The sequence below is a fragment of the Carcharodon carcharias genome, chromosome 5, assembly GCF_017639515.1.
Source record: "Carcharodon carcharias isolate sCarCar2 chromosome 5, sCarCar2.pri, whole genome shotgun sequence".
NCBI lineage: Eukaryota > Metazoa > Chordata > Chondrichthyes > Lamniformes > Lamnidae > Carcharodon > Carcharodon carcharias.
Window position 1 is genome coordinate 74,157,605 of NC_054471.1, and position 24,389 is coordinate 74,181,993.

The 24,389-nt window shown below is 45.7% G+C and overlaps 1 protein-coding gene across 2 annotated transcripts in view; it reads right to left on the bottom strand.

Annotated features, from left to right (window-relative positions):
• Positions 1-24,389, bottom strand: part of LOC121278460 (collagen alpha-1(XXI) chain-like) — a 468,271-nt gene that overhangs the window by 87,607 nt on the left and 356,275 nt on the right. For both annotated transcript variants that reach the window (XM_041188910.1, XM_041188909.1), the window contains one exon: positions 15,564-15,599. In XM_041188910.1, the coding sequence (XP_041044844.1) occupies positions 15,564-15,599 (36 nt within the window). The remainder of the gene's footprint in view (positions 1-15,563; positions 15,600-24,389) is intronic.

Sequence of the window (24,389 nt, forward strand, 5' to 3'; positions counted from 1 at the left end):
TGGTGAGGAACTTGCCGTGGGAGGGGGAGGATCCAGTGGTCTTGGTCCATGTAGGTGTTAGCGACATAGGCAGGATGAGGAAGGAGGCTCTGCATAGTCAGTAGGACGAGCTAGGCACCAAATTAAGAAGCAGAATCTCAAAGTTAATAATTTCTGGATTTTTACCTGAGCCAGGTGCAAATTGGCATAGGACAAATAAGATTAGAGAAATGAATGCGTGGCTCAAAGATTGGCATGGGAGAAGTGGGTTCTGGTTTGTGGGGCACTGATGCCAGTATTAGGGAAAGTGTGATCTGTACTGTTGGGATGGTCTGCACCTGAACCATGCTGGGGTTGGTGTCCTTGCAAGCCACCTAACTAGGGAAGTAGAGAGGGGTTTAAACTGAATAGTGGGGGCAAGGGATTAAATTTCAGAAATGTGGTAAACTAAAAAGTAGAGACAAGGCAAGAGAAAAAGGTATTAATATGGGAAATGATAAACAGACTGCAACAGGAAGGGACAGAGAGTACAATTTTAAGAGTAAGTCAGCAGATAAGGCTAGACGCTACAAAAATAGTAAAAGGACAAAACTAAAGGCTCTGTATCTATGCGCATGTAGCATTTGCAACAAAACAGGTGAACTGATAGAGCAAATAGAAATAAATAAGTACGATCTGATAGCCATTGCAGAGACATGGCTTCAGGATGACATAGATTGGGACCTGAATATTGATAGGTATGTGACATTTAGGAAGGTCAGGAAATTAGGAAAGTGGCTCTGTTAATTAATGATGGTATTAGCACATTAGAAAGGGATGACCTAAGTTCAGGAAACCTGATGTAGAAGCATTTGGGTTGAGGTGAGAATTTTTAAAGGCAGGAAGTCACTTGTGGGAGTGGTTTTCAGGCCTCTGGATGAAGGAACTAAGGGCATCCTGGCTAAGTTTGAAGATGATACAAAGATAGGTGGAGGGACAGGTAGTATTGAGGAGGCAGGGAGGCTGCAAAAGGATTTGGACAGGTTAGGAAAATGGGCAAAGAAGTGGCAGATGGAATATAACGTGGGGAAGTGTGAAGTCATGCAATTTGGTAGGAAGAATAGAGGCATGGGCTATTTTCTAAATAGGGAGGGAATTCAGAAATCTGGAATGTAAAGGGACTTGGGAGTCCTAGTCCAGGATTCTCTTAAGATTAACTTGCAGGTTGAGTCGGTAGTTAGGAAGGCAAATGCAATGTTGACATTTATTTCGAGAGGACTAGAATATAAGAGCAGGGATGTGCTGCTGAGGCTTTATAAGGCTCTGGTCAGACCACATTTAGAATATTGTGAGCAATTTTGGGCCCTGTATCTCAGGAAAGATGTGCTGGTCCTGGAGAGGGTCCAGAGGAGGTTCACAATAAGGATCCCAGGAATGAAAGGCTTAACATATGAGGAGCATCTGAGGACTCTGGGTCTATACTCGATGGAGATTAGAAGGATGAGGGGGGATCTGATTGAAACTTACAGAATACTGAAAGGCCTGGATAGAGTGGACGTGGGGAAGATGTTTCCATTAGTAGGAGAGACTAGGACCCGAGGGCACAGCCTCAGAGTAAAGGGAAGACCTTTTAGAACAGAGATGAGGAGAGACTTCTTTAGCCAGAGAGTGGTGAATCTATGGAATTCATTGCCACAGAAGGCTGTGGAGGCCAGGTCATTGAGTGTATTTAAGACCGAGTTAGATAGGTTCTTGATTGGTAAGGGGATCAAAGGTTATGGGGAGAAGGCAGAAGAATGGGGTTGAAAAACTTATCAGCCATGATTGAATAGTGGAGCAGACTCGATGGGCCGATTGGCCTAATTTCTGCTCCTATGTGTTATGGTCTTATGGCCTCCTAATTGTGAATACACAGTAGGACAGAGTATAAAAGAAGAGAAATGGGAGCTTGCCAGAAAGGTACAGCAATAATCATGGCGGAATTTAATCTACATATGGACTGGAAAAATCAGATGGGCAAAGGTATCGTAGATGAGGAGTTCATTGGATATTTTTGGGATCGTTTCTTAGAACAGCACATTCTGCAGCCAACCACAGAACTGGCCATACTAGACCTGGTATTGAGCAACAAGATAAGATTAATTGATAAACCCCAGTGAAGGCACCCCTAGGTAGCAGCGATCATAATATGATTGAATTTTACATTCATTTTGAGGGAGAAACAAGTGAGTCCAAGACTAGTATTTTAAACTTAAATAAGGGCAATAATGAGGGCATGAAAGCAGAGTTAACTAAAGTGAACTGACAAATGAGTTTAAGGGATTGGTCAGTAGAAGTTCAGTGGCAGACATTTAAAGGGATATTTCAGAGTATGCAGAATATATACATTCCAATGAGAAAGAAAAATTCCAAGGAGAGGGCCCACCATCCATGTTAATTAAAAAGTTAAAGACAGTACCAAACTTAAAGAAAAAGCATATAATTACGCAAAGATGGGTGGCAGGTCAGCAGATTGGACAGAATATAAAGAACAGCAAAGAATGACAAAAATATTAATGAGGGAAAATTAGAGAATAAGAGAAAGCTAGCTAGTAATATAAAGATGAACAGTAAGAGTTTCCATAGATATTTAAATAAGAAAAGAGTTAACAAAGTGAACGTTGGTCCTCTAGAGAGTGCATCTGGGGAATTGATAATGGAAAGTAGGGAGATGGCAGACAAATTAAACAGGTACAAAAATACCTGGAAAAACTCAGCAGGTCTGGCAGCAGCTGTGGAGAGGAGCACAGTTAACGTTTCGAGTCCGAATGACCCTTCAACAGAACTAAGTAAAAATAGAAGAGAGGTGAAATATAAGATGGTTTAAGGCGGGGGGTGGGACAAGTAGTGCTGGATAGAGGGCCAGTGATAGGTGGAGATAACCAAAAGATGTCACAGACAAAAGGACAAAGAGGTGTTGAAGGTGCTGATATTATCTAAGGAATGTGCTAATTAAGGGTAGAAAGCAGGACAAGCAAGGTACAGATATCCCTAGTGGTGATGGGGTGGGGTGAAGGAATCAAAAAAGGCTAAAAGGTATTTTGTTTTGGTCTTCACTATAGAGAACAAAAGTAACATCCCAGAAATAGCTGTAAATCAGGAAAAGGAAGGGAGGGAGGAACTTGGGAAAATTACAATCACAAGGGAAGTGGTATTGAGCAAATTGTTGGGCTGCAGGCTGACAAATCCTAGATCCAGGTGGACTCCACCCTAAGGTCTTGAAAGAAATGGCTAGTGTCAGGGAGATATAATATTATTGGAATTTATTATAAAATAGAGTAATCATGGGATGTGTCTATGTGTTTATAAGTGTCTGTGTGTGTGTGGATGAGATTTAATTGAATTAGAGGCAGCTAGTCTGGGTGCTTTGATGTAAGAAGAGAAGTTAGGTTGAAATTTTAATTAGGTAAACATGGGGAAGTTTAGAAACATACTTGTCAAGGGAACATTTGCATTTTTAATTAAAACAAACTAAATTGTTTTCAAAAGAGGGAGTGAAATGTGTCACCTAGCCAGGTGAAGTTTAGAAACGGTGGGTGGGATTTTGCCCTTGGCAGGGGTGCTCAGCAGGGGTGGTCGGCTCTGCATCGCAATTTTATGCGGGTGGGCCAAGTAAGGCCCACCCAGCATCAGATACAGCTGTGGAATGAGTGCAAAGGGGTGGGTGGGTGTGGGTGCTCAATGTCCACCGGGTCCAATGGCTTCCTGGCGGCCGATTCAAATGTGGCCGCAGCAGCCCTTGGAAGTCTGCTAGTGAAGGACATTGAACTTGTGATGGTCAGTGTTGTGGGTGGACATGGCAGACAGGAAGGCAGCTCGGCTGGGCATTTGGCCACACGTTTCTCTGAGTGCCTCGCTGTCCACCTGGGGGAGGTGGCAGCATGGAGAGAAATCCTTGTCCATGGGGATGGCAGGAGGAGGCCACCCAACCTCACCAAAAAGGCCTGGGAGGAGGTGGCATCCAGGGTCAGCAGCCACGATGTGGTGAGGTGCACATGGGTGCAGTGCCAGAAGCGCTTCAATGATCTCCTGCAATCGGGAAGGGTGAGTACCATGTTGGCATGGGTCACTTTGCAAAACAGTTAAGAGCTGCCCATTCCCCCCTTGGACCTCAGAGTTCTTAGAGGGTACATGGCAAATGTCAATGAGGCAGCATTGGGGCAAGGGGGTGAGCCCTGGCTGCTTGGACTGAGTGTCTTGCAGCTCCAGGGTCACGTATCAGCTGAGACCTGCGAGGTGTTCCTCAGGTGGGGTTGGCAGGCTGCAATGGCAATGCAGGTACAGGGTGGACCAATCGATGCTCCTCTATCCTTTCAGGAAAAAACATCCCAGAACAATGTAGAGAGGTCGTGGACTGGAGGAGGACCACCCCACCTATTCATCCTGACTCGGTATGAGCAGGAGACCTTGGAGCTGAAGAGGCGCCATGTGCCTAGGTCAACCGGCTGCAGTGAGGTTGGGATGCCACAGAGAGGTAAGAGTGCAGTGCACTGAGGTGAGAATGTCTGTAATTGCAACCATTCCACTGTAGTCTGTATATTAATGTGAGCCTTGAACCTGGATTCTCCATTGATTATGGAAAGACGAGGGCACCCTGATGCATATCTCTGTCTCATCTAGGTGCCAGGCATGCACAGTAACAGTGTAATGAATTCAACTAATGACATGTCCTTGTTCGTCCTTTTAGGCTCATCAGCAGCCCATCAGGATGAAGAGCCTGAAGGCCCACCCCTGACACCTGAGGACAACATCCATCACAATGTACCTGTGTCATACCCTCTCTTTCAAGCAGGCACCAGCTCAAATACCAGCACCTCAGTGGGCATTAGATCACTGGCTAATATCTCAGTGCACAATGGTGAGGGCACTTCACACTCGGTTGAGGTGCAGGCAGAGACAGAGAGTGCCCAGGGCACCGGCAGTCGGAGGATTGCTGGGGACCAGGACAATGTTCAGTCAGTGGCTGATGATGAGCCTCTGGAGTTGTCCATGAGGCAGCAGATGCTGGACATCCAGCAGGGTGTGTGGGAGGATCTGGCGGAGATACATGAGGGAATGTATGACATGGTCTTTGTAGTGGAGGATCCTTGCAGAGCGTGAGCAATGCATTGACCATCATGGCTGAGCGCATTGCCTCCTCCATGGAGAGAGAGGCAACTCTCATGGAGAGGATCCTCCAGGAGCTGAATCAGAGGTCCCTGGGGATGTGCTCGGACCTGCAAGCCCTCACACCAGCAGTGGCCTCAGGTGGTCACTGTCAGTGTGGGAGATGGATTGGGCACCCAGTATCCCAGCCCGTCCATCAATGGTGAGCGGGGAGATCCAGAGCAACCTCACCTTGGTGAATGAGCTGCCTGTCGTCTCTGCAGGCTCCCCTCAGGGCACTCCAGATGTAGGCAGCAGCTCCTCCACCCCTCTGCCAGTGACCGTGCATCCGATGAGGCTGTGGCAATTGGGAATATGCCAGCTGTGGTACTGGCTGCTCCCTCCCAGACGGGGCCAGCACAGGCTCCATGGGCTAGAGGACGCCCGCCAAAGTCATCAAGGCCAACGGAACAGCAGTTTGAGGAGGCTGTCTCTAATGCCGGTGCCAGTGAGGGAGGAAGCACCGAGACATAGCACCCGCAAGCACAAACTTAAAGCACCTTAATCACAACATGGCCTGATCACAGGTGATATTTGTCTCCCCGACTTTTACGTTCATTGTTTATTGGTGTGATGGATAACACCTGTCAATGTTCATGTGTAGGATATATGCCAGGCACCATTTCTTTAAATGTGTTTTTGTACAAGCCTCCGGGTGCTTCATTTGTTCTGCAGATGCAGGGTAAGCCATGATGTTAAGATTGACTTGTTTCTCATTAAACATAATTGAAATGGCACATAGTGCATGTTGTTGACCAAGCAAAGGTCCTGATAGGGATCGAATATGGAGCCTGCAGCCCTGGCATGTGGTGGTGGTTCTTATTTTGTAGGCTAGCTGAAGGACTATTGGATCAAAGCATCCTGGATGTCCCTGCCTCCCTGGAGGTTGCCCAGGCCAGCGTCTATGCCCTCAGCATTCTCCTGACTGTGCTCATCCTTGGACTCACTACTGGACTCATCACCTGTTGCCTGTGCAGCTGTGTCAAGATCTTCTCCCTCCACTATGCTCCCCTTTCCAGTGCCAGGCTGTGGAGAGCGAAGCATGCAACCACTATCAGTGATGCACGATCTGGGGGAGTATTGGAGCGCACCCCATGAATGGTTCAGGCATTGAAAGCACATCTTGAGAAGACCTATGGCTTTCTCTACCACTGCCTTTGTGGAGTCATGGCTCCTTTTATACCACTGCTCGGCCTCTGTTCTTGGGTGGCGGAGAGGCTTCATGAGCCACATTTTGAGAGGATAACCTTTGTCACCCAGCAGCCATCTATCCATCCAGTTGTGCTGGAGCATTGAAGAGCCTCGGCACCTGGGAGTGTCTCAGGATGTAAGCTTCATGGGAGCTGCCAGGGTACCTTGCACAGACTTGCCAAATCTGCATCCTGTGGTCACACACTATCTGCACATTAATGGAGTGGCATCCCTTCCTGTTGATGAAGGCACCCAGCTCACCCGCTGGCGCCTTGATGGCCACATGTGTGCAGTCGATTGCACCCTGGATGCGAGGGAACCCAGCAATTGCTGCAAAGCCTCTGGCTCGCTCTGCCTGGCTGGCCTCGTCCATATGGTAGTGAATGAAAGGCAATGCACGTCTCAACAAAGCATCTGTCACCAGCTTGACACAACTGTGGGCAGCTGATTGGGACACTCCACAAAGATTCCCCACTGACCTCTGGAAAGAACCGAAGGCATAGAAGTTGAGGACGACCTTCAGTGACACTGGGATGGGGCGTCCACCCACAAAGTTGGAGCCAATCTCAGGGCTGATCCTCTGACAGATGGTGGTCACTGTCTCCTTTGAGAGGCAGAGCCTCCTTCGGCATTGCACTTCAGACATATTGAGGCAGCTGCATCGCTGTCTGCAAACCCTGGTAGCAAGATAGTGGCATCTTCTGCAGCCTCTTCCACCTTGGACTTCCTGTTGGCCTGTGCCTGTGCCTCTCCTCCCATAGGTTGCTCCCCTGGAAGCTGCATTGAGACACTTGGCTTCCTCCCACTTCTTGCCCTCTCTTCCTCAGAGGAGGAGATGACTCCAATGGATACCACAATCCCCATTCCCAGGGTAAGGGAAGACTGTCTGATACTTGGAAGGCCCAAGTGGTATGAATCCTCTGGGGGCCTGGAAAACAACAGAGTCCTGAATGGAAGCCTCTTATTTCCACCAAAGCAGCTCTGAAGCGAAATGAAGATGTCCTGTTCACACAAGCAAGCAACAGCAAGTTATATTCTAAACTATGAACTACTTGCACTTACAAGCCCACTGACTCCTCTTATCCCACCCGTGGATAAGATTTTTGAAAATGCGGCCTGCCTGATTGCCCGTTTAGCCCATGCAACGGTCTGAAAATTACAAGGGCTACATAAAGTATGAGACAGTTAGTGTCTTAAGGGCCTTAACTGGCCACTTAATTAATGGCCGAAGTCAATGCTCACTTTTGTGATATTTCACTAGGTAGGCGTGCAATGAAGATGGAGGCACGCCTGTTTCGCGAAATATTGCGAGAATGTGTATTGATGTTGGCATGCTTTATTTCTTGCTCGGATGTGTCGGGTGCGTGCCCGCATGCCGACCTAAAAATTCTGCCCAGTGTGTTTATTTTTCCCAAAGATTACTGGTAAAGCTTAGTGCTATTAGAGGTTCTTATTATCAGAAAGATAACGTCCAAAGACATAGTGAAACAATGGGTATCTGCATTCAAAGAGGGAAATATGTATAAAGGAGTGAAGGCTTGTGTAAAGGAAGGCATTTTTAAAGATCTTACAAGTATGAAAAAGCCTTCAGCGTCTATGCCTCAAGCTGCTGTCTTCCAAGGGCTGAAGTTAAGAAAACTCACTCTGAATTCGACTTGTTCAAGATATCATGCTTGTTTGCCTGGGTCTTTTAAAATGTGTCTTAACTGTTGCCTTAACAAAAGTATATAGATTGTTTAGGGGATTTAGAAGTTATCATAGGAGTAATCTGTAGATCCATGTATGTATTTAAAATTGTTTCACTTATTAATAAATGTTTAATTTAGTTTTATATAAAAACCTAAGACTCGGTGGTCTTATTACTACTGAATTCAAGGCACGTATCTCGAAATTTGTAAAACTGCAAAACAAGTTGTGGTAGTTGTTTCAAGTTTCCCTTTGGGATTTGAACAACTCAATATTTACTATCGGCAATGCCATAACACTAGCGGGATAGTGGATTGCACTGGTTTTAATTTTCCAAAATTCCCTAGATTTGGCATAATCTCATTAGATTGGAAAATAACAAATATAACTCCTTTATTCAAAAAGGGAGGGAGACAGAAAGCAGGAAACTATAGGCCAGTTAGCCTGGGTGTCCTAGTGAATGAATCATAAAAGGTTAGTATGCAGGTACAGCAGGTATTTAGGAAAGATAATAGAATGTTATCATTTATTATGAGGGGAATTGATTACAAAAGTAGGGAGGTTATGCTTCAGTTGTACAGGGCACTGGTGAGACCACATCTGGGGTATTATGTACAGTACCGGTCTCCTTATTTAAGGAAAGATGTAAATGCATTAGAAGCAGTTCAGCGAAGGTTTACTAGGCTAATATCAGGAATGGGTGGATTGTCTAATGAGGAAAAGCTGGACAGATTAGACTTGTATCTACTGGAATTTAGAAGAGTAAAAGGCAACTTAATTGAAACCTTTAAGATCCTGAGGGTCTTGACAGGTTGGATGTGGAGAGGATGTGGAGAGAGAACCTAGAACTAGGGGTCACTGTTTAAAAATAAGGGGTCGCTCATTCAAGACAGAGATGAGGAATTTTTTTTTCTCTGAGGTTTGAGTCTTTGGAACTCTCTTCCTCAAAAGGCGGTAGAAGCAGAGTCTTTGAATATTTTTAAGGCAGAGCTAGATAGATTCTTGATTAACAAAGTGGTGAAAGGTTAGTGGGGGTAGGCAAGAATGTGGAGGTGATGTTACATTCGGCTCAGCCGTGATCTTAGTGAATGGTGGAGCAGGCTTGAATGGCCTAATCCTGCTCCTAATTCGTATGTACATATGTTTGTATGTAAGTTATTAAATTGGATTTACTTGTTAGTTTATATACTAATGATTGATTAATTCAGATTAAAGTAAAAGCTTCTCACCAGTATATTCAACCTTGCCCACTTACTGTTTCTCTGTCCTCAGCTGAGTGCGATGTCACTTTATCATTTGTCCAGTGTATGATTTCACACCCGGTCTATGATCTCTGACTACTTTTTGAATCTCCGGTCTGCACCAGCTTCTTTATATCTGGCCTCTGATCTTCGACTGCTTTTTGAATGTCTGGTCTGCACCAGCTTCTTTATATCTGGCCTCTGAACTCCAGCCACTTTTTGAATTTGCGGTCTGCGTCTACTCCTTTATATCCAGCCTCCGATTTCCGGCTGCTTTTTGAATCTCCAGTGTGAACCCACTGCTTCTAATCTGGTTTTAGAACTTTTGGAGTGCTTTTTGATGAGGCATTAAACTGATGCCGCTTCTGCTCTCTCAGGTGGATGTAAATTATACCATGACACAATGAAGGAGGGCAGGGGAAGTCTCCCTGAAATTCTGGTAAATATTTAGCCCTCAACCAACATCATCAAACTGATTAACATTGCTTTTTGTGGGAGCTTATTATGCACAAATTGGTACTATTTTTCCTATAATGCAACAGCTTTTACACTTCAACACTTACACTTCAAAAAACACTTAATTGACTATAAAGCATTTCGGGATGTCCTGAGGTTGCAAAAGGCACTACATTAAGGCAAGTCTTTCTTTAAACAAATAAATAATTTTGCTTAGGAACTAATAATGCCAAATCTGCTGTACAAACAGCAAGAAAAACTGAGTGAGCAGAAGAACAATCACTACAGCATGGAACATCCACCCAGAACTGCATCAATCAGCAGCCCAGGTACAGATACTTTGGGCCTGATTTTGATTCCATGAATGTGAATGGGTTTTGAGTAATTTAAAAACTTGCCTTTGCATTCGTTATTTACTGATGAGCCAGCATCATGAAGCAAAGATGACTGATGGGTTCAGCACTGGTACAGCCGCTGAGGTACAGTCCATACTATTGATTGGATTACATGAATTGACTTAGGATACCGAGGCTAATGCACAGGCTAATGCCACGGCTCTGCACAGGTGGCTAACACCATACTTTGGAAAGCAAGGTGCCCCCCATACAGAGCATGCTTGGCTCCATATACGTTAAATCAGAGGGGCATTCATAAAAGCCAGCAATGACAGGAATGCATTACATTGCTGACATGTATAGGAAGGCTGGCAGCTTAGGCTACCCTTGATTAGTATTAAAACAACAGACCAATGGAAAGCATCAACCTCTAATTAACGTTCCTGCAGACATCAATGCCAAATCAGCTGCTGTATTTTCCTATAAAAAAACAGTGACTACACCTCGAAGTAATTCACTGCGAAGCATTTTACCCGAAGACATGAAAGAATCTACAGTGTATCAATGCTTTCTGTTTTTCTATCGTTCTTTCATTCTCCCCATATTTAGTTTAACTATTTTTGTTCAATGAATAGCGTCAAATATTTTGATTATTCTAATTCTTGAAGATAGTAAGCTTGTCAAAACATCCTCTAATCAAAATAGATAAAATGACTCAGAATTGCATATAAGCTACTAACACCTGAGTCTAGTTAAGTGCTTTCCATTAGAATGCAATTAAGAGTAAAATGTTATTTTTAAATTAAAGTTTCCATTTAACCTGTACTTATTGTCTTTTATAGCACTAAAATACTGATGTTGTACATATGTGGTACTTCATATATTACACCCATATTTTATTCAGGCACAGAACAATTGGCTACATTCTTGGTCACTATTGGCACATGTAATACTTTATGTTCCAAGCTTTTAACAATTGATATAATTAAAGTTGTGACAAGAATAAAACATGTAGTGGTGCGCATTACAATAAAACTCAAATAAAATTCTGAGTTTACTTTGCACCTTGATTCTTTTATTCACAATTCATACTGGAGTTGTGAATGTGCTCTGCAATTTTATTTATATTTGTGTACTTCAAGTATTGTTATTATAAATTGGTTTTTCATATAAGACCATAAGCCATAAGACCATAAGACATAGGATCAGAAATTAGGCCATTCGGCCCATCGAGTCTGCTCCGCCATTCAATCATGGCTGATAAGTTTCTCAACCCCATTCTCCCGCCTTCTCCCCGTAACCTTTGATCCCCTTACCAAACAAGAACCTATCTATCTTGGTCTTAAATACACTCAATGACCTGGCCTCCACAGCCTTCTGTGGCAATGAATTCCATAGATTCAACACTCTCTGGCTAAAGAAGTCTCTCCTCATCTGTGTTCTAAAAGGTCTTCCCTTTACTCTGAGGCTGTGCCCTCGGGTCCTAGTCTCTCCTACTAATGGAGACATCTTCCTCATGTCCACTCTATCCAGGCCTTTCAGTATTCTGTAAGTTTCAATCAGATCCCCCCTCATCCTTCTAAACTCCATCGAGGAAGGACCCAGAGTCCTCAAACGTTCCTCATATGTTAAGCCTTTCATTCCTGGGATCATTCTCATGAACCTCCTCTGGACCCTCTCCAGGGCCAACACATCTTTCCTGAGATACGGGGCACAAAATTGCTCACAATATTCTAAATGTGGTCTGACCAGAGCCTTATAAAGCCTCAGCAGCACATTCCTGCTTTTATATTCTAGTCCTCTTGAAATAAATGCCAACATTGCATTTGCCTTCCTAACTACTGACTCAACCTGCAAGTTAACCTTAAGAGAATCCTGGACTAGGACTCCCAGTTCCCTTTGCACTCCAGATTTCTGAATTCTTCCCCATTTAGAAAATAGTCTATGCCTCTATTCTTCCTACCAAAGGGCATGACCTCACAATTCTCCACGTTGCATTCCATTTGCCACTTCTTTGCCCTTTCTCCTAACCTGTCCAAATCCTTTTGCAGCCTCCCCGCCTCCTCATTACTACCTGTCCCTCCACCTATCTTTGTATCATCTGCAAACTTAGCCAGAATGCCCTCAGTTCCTTCATCTAGATCATTAATGTATAAAGTGAAAAGTTGTGGTCCCAACACTGACCCTTGTGGAACTCCACTAGTCACCGGCCGCCGTGCTTATCCCCACTCTCTGCTTCCTGCCAGACAGTAAATCTTCTATCCATGCTAGTACCTTGCCTCTAACACCATGGGCTCTTATCTTACTGAGCAGCCTCCTGTGCGGCACCTTGTCAAAGGCCTTCTGGAAGTCCAAGTAGATAATATCCATTGGATCTCCTTTGTCTAATCTGCTCATTACCTCCTCAAAGAATTCTAATAGATTTGTCAGGCATGACCTCCCCTTGATGAAACCATGCTGACTTTGCCCTATTTTAACATGCACTTCCAAGTATTCTGAAATCTCATTCTTAATAATGGACTCTAAAATCTTACCAACGACCGAGGTCAGGCTAATTGGCCGGTAATTTTCTGTCTTTTGCCTCACTCCCTTCTTAAACAGGGGGGTTACATTTGCGATTTCCCAGTCCTCTGGGACCCTCCCTGGCTCCAGTGATTCCTGAAAGATCACCACTAACGCCTCCACTATCTCTTCAGCTATCTCCTTCAGAACTCTGGGGTGTAATGCATCTGGTCCAGGTGATTTATCCACCTTCAGACCTTTCAGTTTTCCTAGCACCTTCTCCTTGGTAATGGCCACCATACTCACCTCTTTCCGCCAACTCTCTTGAACTTTGGGGATGTTACTCGTGTCTTCTACCGTGAAGACTGACGTAAAGTACCTATTCAGTTCCTCTGCCATTTCTTTGTTCCCCACTACTACTTCTCCAGTGTCATTTTCCAGTGGCCCAATGTTCACTTTTGCCTCTCTCTTACCCTTTATATATCTAAAAAAACTCTTGCAATCTTCTTTTATATTACTGGCTAGTTTACCCTCATATTTAATCTTTTCCCTCCTTATTTCTTTTTTAGTTGCTGTCTGTTGTTCTTTGGGCTTCCCAATCCCCTGGTTTCCCACTCCTCTTTGCTGCATTGTATGCTTTCTCTTTAGCATTTATGCTGTTCCTGACTTCCCTTGTCAGCCATGGTTGCCTTGTCCTCCCTTTAGTACGCTTCTTCTTCCTAGGGATGAATTTTTGCTGTGTCTCCCAAATTACTCCCAAGAAACTCCTGCCATTGCCGTTCCACTGTCTTTCCTGCTAGGCTCATCTCCCAATCAATTCTGGCCAGCTCCTCCTTCATGCCTCTGTAGTTACCTTTATTTAACTGTAATACCCTTACATCTGATTCCAGCTTTATTCTCTCAAATTGCTGGGTAAATTCTATCGTATTATGGTCATTTCCTCCTAAGGGTTCCTTCACCTTAAGCTCCCTTATCAAATCTGCTTCATTACACATCACTAAATCTAGAATTACCTGTTCCATAGTGGGCTCCACCACAAGCTGCTCCAAAAAGCCATCTTGTAGACATTCCACAAATTCCTTTTCTTTGGATCCACTACCAGCCTGATTTTCCCAGTCTACCTGCATATTGAAATCCCCCACGATCACTGTAACCTTGCCTTTCTTACACGCCTTTTCTATTTCCTGGTGTATCTTGTGCCCCACATCCTGACTATTGTTCGGAGGCCTGTACATAACTCCCATTATGGTGTTTTTTACCTTTGCGGTTCCTCAACTCTACCCACACAGATTCTACATCATCTGACCCTACGTCGTTTCTTGCTATCGATTTAATTTCATTTCTTACTAACAAAGCAACCCCACCTCCTCTGCCAACCTGCCTATCTGTTCGATAGGATGTATATCCTTGGATATTTAGCTCCCAGTCCTGATCCCCTTGCAGCCATGTCTCCGTGATGCCCACCACATCATACCTGCCAATTTTAATCCGCGCCACAAGCTTATTTACCTTATTTCGTATACTGCGTGCATTCAGAAACAACGCCTTCAGTCCTGTGTTTCCCATCCCCCTTCTCATTGTCGTCCCTTTATCTGATGTGCTTGAAGTTAGATTCCTAGTCCTTTCCAAACACTCTGTTCTATTTTGTGTTCTGGAGACTTTAATAGCCTCTCCTGGGCTCTCCTTTCTTTTCAGTTTTTTCATAATTTTCCATGAAGTTGAATCCACTGCCCCACATGCTAACCTGCTGCTTTGTTTCCCATTAGTCATAATTCTTGCAGTTTTACCCTTTCCTTTCCCCCCCACGTTCTAGTTTAAAGTCCTGCTGACCACCCTATTTACCCTTTTCGTTAGAACATTGGTCCCAGATCGGTTCAGGTGGAGACCATCCCAACGGTACAGATCCCTTCTGTTCCAATAGTGATGCCAGTGCCCCACAAAATGGCACCCCTCTTTCCCGCACCACCCCTTTAGCCACGTGTTTACCTCCTTTATTCTTGCGTCACTATGCCAATTTGCACATGGCTCGGGTAGTATTCCGGAGATTATAACCCTTGAGGACCTGTTCTTTAATTTAGTTCCTAGTTCCTGATAATCCCCAAACGGGTCCTCTTTCCTAGTCTTACCTATGTTATTTGTCCCGACGTGGACCACAACAACTGGATCCTCCCCCTCCCTCTCCAATATCCTTTCAAGCCGGTCAGAGATATCCCTCACCCTGGCACCGGGCAGACAACATGCCGTGCGGGACTCTCGATCCTGCTTACAAAGAATACTATCAATTCCCCTAATTATAGAATCCCCTAGAACTACCACTTGTCTTCTTGCTCCCCCCTCTTGAATGGCCTCCTGTGCCATGGTGCCGTGGTCAGCTGGCTCATCCTCCCTACAGCCCTGTTCCTCATCCACACAGGGAGCAAGTACCTCGTACCTGTTGGACAAGGTCAAGAGCTAAGGTTCCTCTGTTCCTGAACACAGGATCCCTCTACTTGCCTCACTTGCAGTCAGACCCTGCTGACCTGACGACTGACCAAATTTGAGGTACTTAATCTATCGGGTGTGACCACCTCCTAAAAACAAAGCGTCCAGGTAACTCTACCCCTCCCGGATGTGCTGCAGTGTACAGAGCTCGGATTCCAGCTCATCAATTCTGAGCCGGATTTCCTCCAGCAACCAACACTTGCTGCAGACATGGTCACTGCGGCTTGCAATGGGATCTGCCAGCTCCCACATCATACAGCTATAGCACATCACCTGCCCAGCCATCTCTACTTAGTTAATTAATTTATTAATTAGCTTTGCAGTGTTTTTTTTTCAAATTTGGTGCAGATTTCCTACCAACCAATCAGGTCACAGCTGTCCTGTGACGTCACTTTTTCAGTTTTGGCTTCAGTTACTCTGTGCCTCGAGGTCACCGCTCCAGTGCTCCTCCCTCCGAGTCTGCTCCCTGGAGACAAGGCCACGAATCCCTGAAGTAAGCCAGATATGTTAAGAGATTTGTGCAATTTACCTGGTTTCCTTTGACACCTGCATTTCCTTTGTCACCCTGAAAGAAAACAGGTTGAATTTATGTGAAAACTTTATATTTCTCACTTGATGTAAGCAAACTAAAAGTTATGAACCATTTCAGCATTCAGTTTCATTCACGTAGAATATAATTATAATTTATCAGAATCAAAAGTACTGATAGAAAGAATGCCTTGAAAAAACCTCAACATCATTGCTGAATCTTCATTTTTTGATATGAAATAATCCTAAACAGTATCCTTTTGTAAAAACAGTTTGTTTTATAACAAATTCTATTCCTCTCAGACACTATTAAGGCCACACAATTAAATTTTAGTTCAGAATAGATTAATTTGTTTTATAATAATATTTATCTTCCTTTGATCATAACATTTTTTCATTCCAAACAAATCATGTTTTGTAAGTCACTGTATAATTTATTGAAACAATAATTACAGAAGAATATTGGCACATTGGGGATGGTGCTTCAAATGGGGCCTAGGAATGTAAGACCATAGGATCAGTAAGTCACCCAGCCTTTTGACCCTGTTCTACCATTAAGTTAGATTGTGACTTCCATATACCTACCTTGGTTCCAGAACCTTTAACATTCTTGCTTAGTAAAAGTGCATACATTTCCATTTTGAAATTTTCTACTGATTAGCCTCAACTTGGATGAAGGGATGGATGGGATGGTTACCAAATTTGCTGATGACACAAAGATAGGTAGGAAAGTAAGTTGTGAAGAGGACATAAGGAGGCTACAAAAAGATATATATAGATTAAGTGAGTGGGCAAAGATCTGGCAAATGGAGTGTAATGTGGGAAAGTGTAAATTGTTCATTTTGGCAAAAGAATAAAAGAGAAGCATATTATCTAAATGGTGAGGGATTGCAGAGCTTGAGATGCAGAGGGATCTCGGTGTTTTAGTGTATGAATCGCTAAAGGCTCGTATGGAGGTACAGCAAATAATTAGGAATGCTAATGGAATGTTACCATTTATTGTGAGGGGAATTGAATACTAAAGTAGGGAGGTTATGTTTCAGTTACATAGAGCACTTGTGAGACCACATCTGGAGTACTGTGTACAGTATTGGTCACCTTATTTAAAAAAGGATGTAAATGCATTGGAAGTAGTTCAGACAGGGTTTACCAGATTAATACCTGGAATGGGCGGGTTGTCTTATGAGGAAAGGTTGGACAGGCTAAGCTTATATCTGCTGGAGTTTAGAAGAGGAAGAGGCAACTTGATAGAATCATATAAGATCCTGAGGGGTTACGACAGGATAGATGTGGAGAGGATCTAGAACTAGGGGTCACTGTTTAAAAATAAGGGTTGCCCATTTAAAACGGAGATGAGACAAAACTTTTTCTCTCAGTGGGTCTTGAGTCTTTGGAACCCTCTTCTTGAAAAGGTGGTGGAAGCAAAGTCTTTAAATATTTTTAAGGCAGAGGTGGATAGATTATTGGTAAGCAAGGGAGTGATAGGTTATCGAGGGTACGTGGAGGTGGGATTCAGATTTGAGGTTACTTTCAGACCAGCCATGATCTTATTGAATGGCAGAGCAGTCTCGAGGGGCCAAATGGCCTACTCCTGCTCCTTGTTCATGTGTTCTTTAAACAGACAAATCATTTTCACCTTAGAAACATAAATAATGAGAGCTGCAGACATATCTGAAAGCTCTTTGTGAAAGCTTAATCTTGCTAACATTCTTTCTATCCTTCTACCTTTCTACCCAGTCTCTAAATGAACTGACTGTAGATGAACAAACAGCAATTCTGTTCCAGGCTTTTACGAAAGTTGGCCTGTGAGATGTACAACAGTAATCCATGAAAAGTGTTCTCCTTTAACTTTTTCCTCCTTTTTGAAGAGACAATTGGCTTCCACATGTGCAGTGTGAAAGCCAAACTAGGAGAATAAAACATGGTTACTTAATCAGGTTAGTGGTCCAGTGGAGGCTGGCCCCATTGAATTATATTCCAACAAGGAGCCAGTGCCTTCAGGACAATGGAGGATATGGGTGAGAAAGAAAAGTGATTTGTCATGTTCATTTCAGTTTGCCAGGAAACTATCCCAAATGAAACAAAACTGCCACAACTCATGCTGAAGGGAAATAGGACTAATTGCAACTCTAAGGAAAATACAATAAATTGCTGTTATGTGGATCAGGAATGAGATGGTTTCAGTAATTGATCTGTTTAGCAATGACATTCGTAGTTATGAAGCCTTCATGTTGAAAGTATTAGTTAGCACCAGGGAAACATTTGAAACTTTAAAAAAATGTTCATGGCTGTAGTCTGAAACTATCCAACCAATTTTTTTTTTAAACGGCCTTCCCTCCATCATAAGGTCAGAAGTAGGGATATTCACTGATGATTGCTGAGTTCAATTCCATTTGCAATGCCTCAGAAAATGAGGCAGTCTATGCTTGCATGCAACATGACCTGGACAGCATTCACGCTTGGGCTAATAAGTATAAGTAATATTCGTGCCACACAAGTATCAGGCAATGATCATCTCCAACAACAGAATCTAGCCATCTCCCCATGACATTCAACACTGCTACTATTGCTGAATGTCCCACCATCAATATCCTGAACTTAACTTGACCAGCCACATAAATAATGTGCCTCCAAGAGTGGTTCAGAGGTAGGGTATTATACTGCAAATGACTCACATCCTTTCCTCCACCTACAAGGCACAAGTGGGGAGCGTGATGGAATACTCTCCATTTGCCTGGATGATTGCACCTCCAATAACACACAAGAAGCTTGATAACATCCAGGATAAAATGATATGCTTGATTGTCACTCTATCAACTATCTTAAACCTTCACACCCTCCATTGCCAATGCATCGTGGCTGCAGTCTGTAGCATCAAGATGCACTACAGAAATTTGAAAAGGCTTCTTTGGCAGCATGTCTGAAGCCTGCAACCTCCACCGTAAACCTTCACACCCTCCATTGCCAATGCATCGTGGCTGCAGTCTGTATCATCAAGATGCACTACAGAAATTTGGAAAGGCTTATTTGGCAGCACGTCTGAAGCCTGCGACCTCTAAAAGGACATGGGTAGCAGATGCACGGGAGCACTGTTCCTTGCAAATTCCCTTCCAAACCACGAACTTCCTGACTTGGAGCTGTATCATTGCTCCTCATCGTTGCTGAGTGAAAATTAATTAAAAAATACTGTTTGGAAGTGTCCAATAATGTGAAAATGCTATTTTAATTCTTCATGTCTCATCTCTCATATCGTGTCACAATGAATAACAGGCAACACTGAGAAGAAGATACTGGTTATATTGCAGCTGATATTCCAAATAGACAGTTTTCATTTAACATGGATACTTCTAATGACTTTAATCATTTTAATGACATAATTTATGGTATAACAAATCATTGGAAACCATGGAATGTGGCTGGGATTCTGTCGAGGTCAATTGCCACAACTGACACGCAACTCAGCCCCTTTAATTATCAAGCCAGGCATTCTGTAATTTGTATTTCACATCTCCTAACTGTACTTTCTCTGTATGTACTTGCAATAAAACATTTCAATATTTAGATGATTCTACAAAATCTTGTAACTCTACTATTGCATTACAGATGGACTGGAATACTTTAGAAATCTACAACTTTCTCCAAGTGTAGGGACATTGGGCGGAATTATCCGGACCTGTCAGCAGGGGTTGTGGCCGGCGAGAGTGGAAAAGCTCCTTAATTTTTCTAACCCTACTGCTATGTCTAGGTGCATCTCCAACATCCGCAGCAGTGGCGGAGGCAGCCTGCTGACTGATTTGCCCTGTTGTCTTTGATGACTTTGGCCAGCGTCCTCTAGAAGGTTGAGATCTGGAGGCCCCTGGCCTGCTTAAGGTGCCCTGCTGTGGGGCAGGTGCACCCGCCTTGGTCTGTACAGCTGGAGGTGACGGGGTCACAGGCAGAAGGAATTGGGTAAGGCTGGACACTGTTGGAGTCACCTGAGTGGATGGCCCTGGGGTCTCCAGGTGCTAGTCCTCCTCCCTGTCGGTGCCCAAGGGCCCCTCCCTGAGTAGAAGGGGCTCCTGGAAGGAAGTCAAGGTGCCCCGCCCCCATCTCAGTTAACCACTGATAGATCCCACCAATGCCTATAGCAATGCAGTGCAGATCCGAGCACAAATCCAGCAGGATCTGCTGGACCAAGGACTCCTCCATTTCTTGCTCTGGTCTGTTGACTGCCTCTCACAACTCTACCTGATTTTCTGTTTTCTGTTGTTGCATCTCCAGCATGTGTGACACAGCTGTTTCCAGAAGCTCATCATCAAATTCAGAATCAGCGGGCGCCTGATCTCTGGCAGTCCTCCGATTGCCAGACACCAGGGCTGTCACTGCCTTCAACTGCTGTGGAGATGTGTCAATGAGGTATTCCCTAGAATGTGACTCCGAATCTATTCTATAACTATGACCCACCGGGGTGTGTATCTCTGAGCTGGTGGGGGGTGCAGGTATATGCAAAGGTGGATCTTCTTCAAATGGCTCCTCAGCATCCTCTTCTGAGGTGGCCTGGGGGCTTCGACTTATGTTGGACTGGTGGTCTGTCTGGACCTGCTGGTGCTTTTAAGAGAGAGCAGATAGATTTAGTTCATGAAGAAGCTGAATACAACATTGCATGTCACTCACTGAGAATGTCAGAATGTGATCAACTCATGGCGGCAGCCGTATTGGCTTGCTGGGAGAGGCTGATCTTGCCTTCCCCATAGGAGTGATCCCTGTCCTCACCCGTCAACTTGGCAGCGTTCTCCTCGAATTTGGATAGCTCCAGGATGTCAGCTGTCCCTCCTCCAGTCTGCGATCTCTCCCTCTTGTTGTGGGCAAGCTTGACCTGCGTGAAGACAAATGGATGGAATGTGATGAGAAGACATAGAGGAGAGGTTGGGAAGCAAGCATGCCTACTTGTGTGTACTGAGCACTTCCCAGTAAGGGCTGAGGATGGAGTGTGTACAGCATTATAGATGAGGTGCTTGTGATGTTAAAGTGTCCGTGAGACAGTCAGTGCTCATGTGTTCCCTGCTAACATTGTGTGAGATCCCTGAGCAGTGCAACCCTTTGAGTGCATGATGCCATTATGAGTGTGTGAGATTGGAGTGAGCTGAAATTTGACTTACCTTAGCAGAGCAGATGAGATCATTCATCCTCATTTCTCAGGCAGATCTGACAAGCTGACCTTTCTTGCAACTGCCTCCTGGGCCAGTGAGGTGAGGCTGGTGGGCTTCCTGGAGCCAGCTCTTGGGGAGAGGGCATCCAGTGCTGGTGGACTCCATGGATGAGGGCCTCATGGAGTCATTACTGAACTTTTGTGCAGCTTTCTTTTAGGATGCTGCCATATCAAGATGTCTCCTCCACACAGCTGGCTGGAGAGAGTGAATATGTGTGTTCGGGTGATGATTAAATATAGTGCCTGGACCGTCAACCCCATTAGGTAACAGCGGGGTGGATGAATCAGTTCCCACCCCACCATGTGATCTGGAGAACCACTCGTCCATGCATAATTAATGAGGTTCTGAGTGTGAAATCAGGTGTGAGTTCCTGCCACCACCCCCAGTGGGAAACATGCCGCAAAACCCACCCGCCACCATACTTATGGTGGAATTTTCCCAGATTTACACTAAATGCGGTAGTGGGCGGGCAAAATGGCATTCTACCCACCGATGACGATGGCGGGTTTTTGCGCCATATTGTCCCAAACCTGCCTCATTATTTATGCATTCCCGGGAAACATGCCGTTTCCATGGCAGGTGGGCTCTCATTCGCCCTCCCGCCATCACCCCGCCGATTTTCTGCTGCACCAGAGACCTGGCCAGCAAAGGAAAAAACAGTGTAGCCCCCGCTTCAATGACGGATCCCTTGAGCAACTGCTGGATGCTGTGAAGGCCCACCGGGATTTCCTGTACCCCCACTATGGCCGCACGATGGGCAGCAACGTCACCAACCCAGCTTGCGAAGCAGTGGTCAGTGCGAATGCCTTTCAGGAGAGGACAGCCACCCAGTGCTACAAGAAGATGAATGATCTCCTCCATTCCACCAGGGTAAGTCACTCCTTACATCACTCTCAACTCGCATACTCACAAACCCATCACATATCCACAGAGCCCTCACTTACTGCTAGTTCAAGGAACATCATTCTCTCATACACATCTGCTTTGTTCTTAGCCCGTCCATGGGACCACTCACCACCTGCACAGGCCAGGTCTCACCTGGCACGGCAGGTGTCCTGATACACTCTCCCCATCTATATCCATGCAGGACAACTAGCACACAACAGGAGGGAAGGGTCTCAGGCAAGTGGAGGAATGGCGGAGTTTAAGGTCCTTATGGAATTTGAGAACAGAGCCATCCAGCTGGCCGGCGATGATTGAGACCAGTCCTGTGCTGACGGTGAGGTTGGCGCTGCTCTACCAAGTGAGGATTCAGCAGTGCAACATCCATCATACAACCATGCTGTGAGTAACGTGTTCCGTGCCACAGGCCACTGTCATGCACTAATTATCTCACCTTGCTTTCGCAGGCCCATCACTCCAAGAGCCAATGGAGCCATGGCCCAGGGCCTCCAAGCCAGTTCAGAAGGGACATCCAAAAGGGAACCGGAATGCACCCCTCCTACAAGTTCCATCACAGCGCTCACCCACACCCTCCCCCAGTGCAAAGACATACTCCTTGGTGAGACCTAGCTCTACAGCAGGCATGGGATCACATACTGGTGAGCACAGTGCACAGTCTGATCCACAGCAGGTGGCGGCAGGGACTTCCCAGGTTCCAAGCATTTGGAGAGCTGCTGGAGGCCAGGAACCTGTTGAGTCTGAGTCAGATGGTGAGCCTCTGGAGTCGGTCATGTCAGAGTTGCTGGAGCTGCAAAGGCAAGCTTTCAGGAAGGGATGTCTGCTGTGCTCCTCAGATTGCAAGGCACGACGGAGGAATCCTTCCATCTTCAGGCTGTGGTGATAGCGCTGGCATTGCAACGCACCGGGGTCAACCCTGGCATGATGGTGACCGCCATGAAAACCTTGGTCCAGGACATCGCTCCCGCACTGCTGCATGGGCTTAACTCCATCGCTGATGCCATAGTTGGCCTCCAGCAGTGTGTACATGAGGGGGGTGCTGGGTAGCTCGATCTCACTCCAGCCACCCCTTCCCCTCATGGAGTCAGCCAGGGTCCCTCAAGCACCCATAGGGAGGATGATCAGCATGTGCACACCCCAGGGTCATCCACCCAGGTGACTCCGGGAGTGTCCAGCCCATCCGACTCCCCTCTTCCTGTGACCTCGCAGCTCCAGCTGCACAGGCTGAAGCGGGTGCCACTGCCACACAGCAGGGCCACGAATGCAGGCTGGGGCCCTCCAAGTTTCAGCCCTCCAGAGGATGTGCACCAAAGCCAGCACAGACAGTGCATCGCAGACAGCAGGCTGCCTCCACCTCAGCTGTGGATGTCAGGGGAGGACCAAGATGTGGCGGCAGGGTTAGGGCAGTTAAGGAAATGTAGTTGTATAGCCTGGGCACGGGTGTTGGTCACTCGTACACACGGTTCACTATTTCAATACACTCCTAAGAACGTCTCCCTGCCTGTGGCTCCTTATTCTGGTGAGCAGTGTTCTTGTCACTCGGATGTGAAACCTTTCTGCACAAGATAAAAGATAGGTGTCTCAGTCCAGGGCCTCTTCCCTGTGCTCTGTGCAGCCTTCAGACCACAGCTATGGTCTGGTCTCACACTCCCTGGAAACATTACTGATGCCTGCTCCTCGGCGGTGCTGGTCATTGCTGCTAGAATTAAGTGGGCAGGTGCCACAGAGCTCTCGCAATCTCTCTGTGTGCTCTCAGCACCTTTAAGGTGGGTCTGGCCCCCATCGCACCAGCGTCTGCGACCACTGATGCGGTGCACCAGTTCCTGAAGGGCTCGGGTGGTGAAGGCGGATACAACATCAGATACGTCTGAAGTTTCATGGCTGCATCTCCATGATATGACCCTGATCATGGAGTGCAAGCAAGCTGCCCTCGGCCAGACAGGAGTCAGACATTCACAGAGGTTATGTGAAGATTCGTGGAGCATCCTCATTGCATGTTGTTATCATCCTCCTGTGATTGAATGACTATTAGGGCCTCCACTGCGTCTCCATCACAGGAGCATTCTCACAGAAGCTTTTGGCTCTGCCGTAAGCCAGACTGGAGTCAAACGTTCACAGCTGTGATGTGAGGATCTTTGGGGGCACCTCACTGCATGTTGTCATCATCCTCCACAAATCTGGGAGCTATGAAGGCCTCCTGAGCATGCCTGACTCATCTAGCCATTGCGAGAGCCTAATCCCTGTCATTGTCACCATCGAAGACCTCTTCATCCTCATCCCCGCTGCTGTCTTTCTTATCCAAGGAGACCACAAGTTCCTCCATCTTCTCCTCAGCCAGCTCGTCTCCCTGTTGGAGTGCCAGGTTGTAAAGGATGCAGCAGACAATGATGATGATGCGTGAACCCTCTGTGGACTATATTGCAGGGCACCGCCAGACCAGTCCAGGCACCGGAACCGAATCTTCAACATCCCGGTGATCTGCTCCATCAAGTTGCAAGCTGCAGCATGAGCTTCATTATATCGTTGCTCTGCTGCAGTCTGAGGCTGCCACATGGCCTGTGCGGGTAGCCCTGATCCCCAAGGAGCCATCCCTGCAGCCCGGAAGATTGCAGGGATCTGTGAGCGGCTGAGGATGTAGGCGTCATGCACACTCCCTGAAAATCGTGCACACTCATGCAGGATGTATTTCTGGTGGTCGCATACCAGCTGCACGTTCAGTGAATGGAAGCCCTTGCAGT